Raw genomic sequence first — 2,573 nt, 5'->3', positions numbered from 1 at the left:
AACCCCGAAGACACGACCAAATGAGATATGAGATAAGGTCGCACGTGCGAAATTACGTCACGAACCCAGGAAAGGGGGAGAGAAAACTTCCTAAACGAGTGAGTTTCAAAAGAAGCGCTACTGTGCGTCGTCGCGTGGCCATTCCATTTTCGGCGACAGTCGTCTCATTGTCTTGCTTGGGCGAAAACGGACAAGAAGTGCTATTGCGCACGCCTGACTCACAGTCCGTATAAAATAAAGCACGTGCTTGAGTACATACATGACACGATTCCTGTTAATTGTTTTTAGTTATTTGAAGGCTTGCATGTTGGAGGCATTGACGTCAACGCTCCTTTCCACATTAATTTAGCTGAATCTTGATTTCCAATCTGTATGCATCTCAATGATACTTGTTCTATGTTGTCTACTTTTTCATCGTTAATTGCAATTGTGTAGCCAGGGTTGCACGAGTAGTGCACGACTGAGCCCACAACCAAACCTGTAAACAAGCTTTTCCCGTTCTCTGGAGCTCTCAAATAAGGACATAGTAATTCTAAAAGAAATTCACACATTAGAGTAATTTTAGATTAAAAATAGATTCTTACCTAGGCACTTTGGAGGAGTGGGATACCACTTTCTAGTGTGCATACACTCTAACGTTGAGGAACCCACGCGTTTGAATCCGCTATCACAGTAATACTCGACTCTGCTGCCAAATACGAAATTATTCCTCTGAAATGGCCATTATGTATCGCTGGAGGTCCACCGCAGCTGACAGCTAAATGTGCCTATACTTTTAATTAGAAATGATAACTGACTTTGAAACTTACGTTCACAAGTGGGAAAATTCGTCTCTCTTCTTTCATTATCTTTCCATTTTCCATTTTCACTGCATCTCCAAACGGACTTTGCAGGAGTAAGTACGTATCCCTGATTGCACACGAATTCAATTGTATTTGGATAGTGCAAATTGTCTCAAACAATTTTTCCATTAACAGACACATGTGGTGGTCTGATGCATTTTTTAGCTGCATAAAAAAGAAGTCAGTATTTTTTGTAAATAGAGAAAACAGCCTTACGTTTACACGTTGGAGGTACATGAGACCATGAAGCACCATTATTGATAACTTTGCAAGTCAACGTTTCAGGTCCAACCAAATCATAACCGCTATTGCACTTGAATTTGGCTGTGTCATTGACGGTTCGCCCTTCTATTTGAACTGCTCCAGACTCAGGTGGAGCGAACCCAGGGCACCTCATCACTAAAATTGCTTAGTTAGTCAGCATGCCGTGAAATTGATTTCGTACATTCGCATGTAGGTGGAGACGGAGAATCCCAATTTCCTGTTGACTGACACAAAGATTTTCTTTCTCCTTGAAGCTTGTATCCATAGTAGCAAGCATACTCTACTTCGGCTTTGAATTTGTAGCTTGATAGCTTTCTGTGGTATCCATAGAGAGGATCATCAGGTTTCCCGCAGTCAACAGCTAAAAGAAAAAAAATTGCTTTTGAGTTGTATACCCAAGATAAAAAACGTATTGCGTTTATACCTTCGCATGGTTCAAGATTTTCAATCCATTTACCATCGCCTCCGCATTGCCTTATTTGATACCTCTGCACTGTGCCATAAGGACAGGCATAGAGAGCCGCCATATTCCTGAAGTTTGCCCTAAGCAATAACTCTTTGTATTTGAATGGAGGAAGTGGACATGGTTTTCCTGCAAAAACAAAATTAACATTGTAATTACATAAAATCACTTTCATACTGCAATATAGAGACGGATAAGACCACGTTCCACTTTCTAGGCAAATGCTAGTGGCCTTTCCTCCATCTGATACATAGCCTTCTTCACAATGATAGGTGACTGTTGTACTCAACGATGCGTTATGAGAACAAGCGTTTGGAAGAGGAGGAAGCTGGTTAAACGTCACCACTAAATAATACTGAGTATTAATAAATGAAATGCAATGAGTAGGCGCTCACCTTTCACTGCAACTTCACACACCTGCACGCCGAATTTCTTGTTATCGCTTTTGAGAAGAAATACAAATCGTCCTCTAATTGGAGGCGAACAGTTAAATACAGGTCCATGATTCTCATTTTGGTAGGTGTATGCTAATCCACACTGAGTATTTCCTTCATGGGTATTATTGTTTGGTCCAACATAGACTCTAAGCCCATTCTGCCAGGCAGCTCTATGGTTTTGCCTCAGGTACGTTTTTATTGATGATATCAGATAAGTCCGGTGAAGGTCAATAGTCAGAGATTTCTTCTCTGGCGTGCCGTAATCTTTTGTAATTGCGCATTTATTGAACTCTCCATTTCCCGGAACGACTCCGTCAACTGCATTCAGAGCCACCGTTTGGGAATTAAAAGGTGACGAACCCAAATGAGCTTTGGGTTTTACGATCGTCCAGTCCAAGAGGCCATGGCATTGAACGTCCACCTGAGACTGTCCAATAGCAGTTCCAGTCGCAATGAGAACAAAGAAGAAAACTCGCAACATCTCGAAGCCGTGCGTCGCGTAGCTCGCTCAGATCCGTACCGTGCACTCCCCTAAGACACGACCAGATAAAAAGGTCACACGTGCGA

At 42.1% G+C, this 2,573-nt stretch overlaps 1 protein-coding gene across 1 annotated transcript; it reads right to left on the bottom strand.

Moving 5' to 3' along the window:
• Positions 1–210: 210 nt before the first annotated feature.
• Positions 211–2,487, bottom strand: LOC136199041 (complement decay-accelerating factor-like). The gene is made up of 8 exons (XM_065989142.1): positions 1,965–2,487; positions 1,747–1,914; positions 1,531–1,698; positions 1,288–1,467; positions 1,059–1,241; positions 810–1,007; positions 585–757; positions 211–532 (listed from the first exon to the last, which is right to left on the bottom strand). Exons 1-6 carry the CDS (start codon positions 2,485–2,487, stop codon positions 955–957), a joined length of 1,275 nt encoding a protein of 424 aa, XP_065845214.1. The 3' UTR covers positions 211–532; positions 585–757; positions 810–954.
• Positions 2,488–2,573: the final 86 nt, after the last annotated feature.

Source organism: Oscarella lobularis, chromosome 20 (genome assembly GCF_947507565.1).
Source record: "Oscarella lobularis chromosome 20, ooOscLobu1.1, whole genome shotgun sequence".
NCBI classification, from domain to species: domain Eukaryota; kingdom Metazoa; phylum Porifera; class Homoscleromorpha; order Homosclerophorida; family Oscarellidae; genus Oscarella; species Oscarella lobularis.
Note: the sequence above shows the minus strand (reverse complement) of the source record. Positions and strands in the feature narration are given on the sequence as shown.

Coding starts and splice junctions, on each gene's coding strand:
- LOC136199041 (XM_065989142.1), bottom strand. CDS start 2,487: ATGTTGCGAGTTTTCTTCTTTGTTCTCATTGCGACTGGAACTGCTATT. Junction 1,915..1,964: donor GTGTGAAGTTGCAGTGAAAG/GTGAGCGCCTAC, acceptor AGTATTATTTAG/TGGTGACGTTTAACCAGCTT. Junction 1,699..1,746: donor TTATCCGTCTCTATATTGCA/GTATGAAAGTGA, acceptor TTGTTTTTGCAG/GAAAACCATGTCCACTTCCT.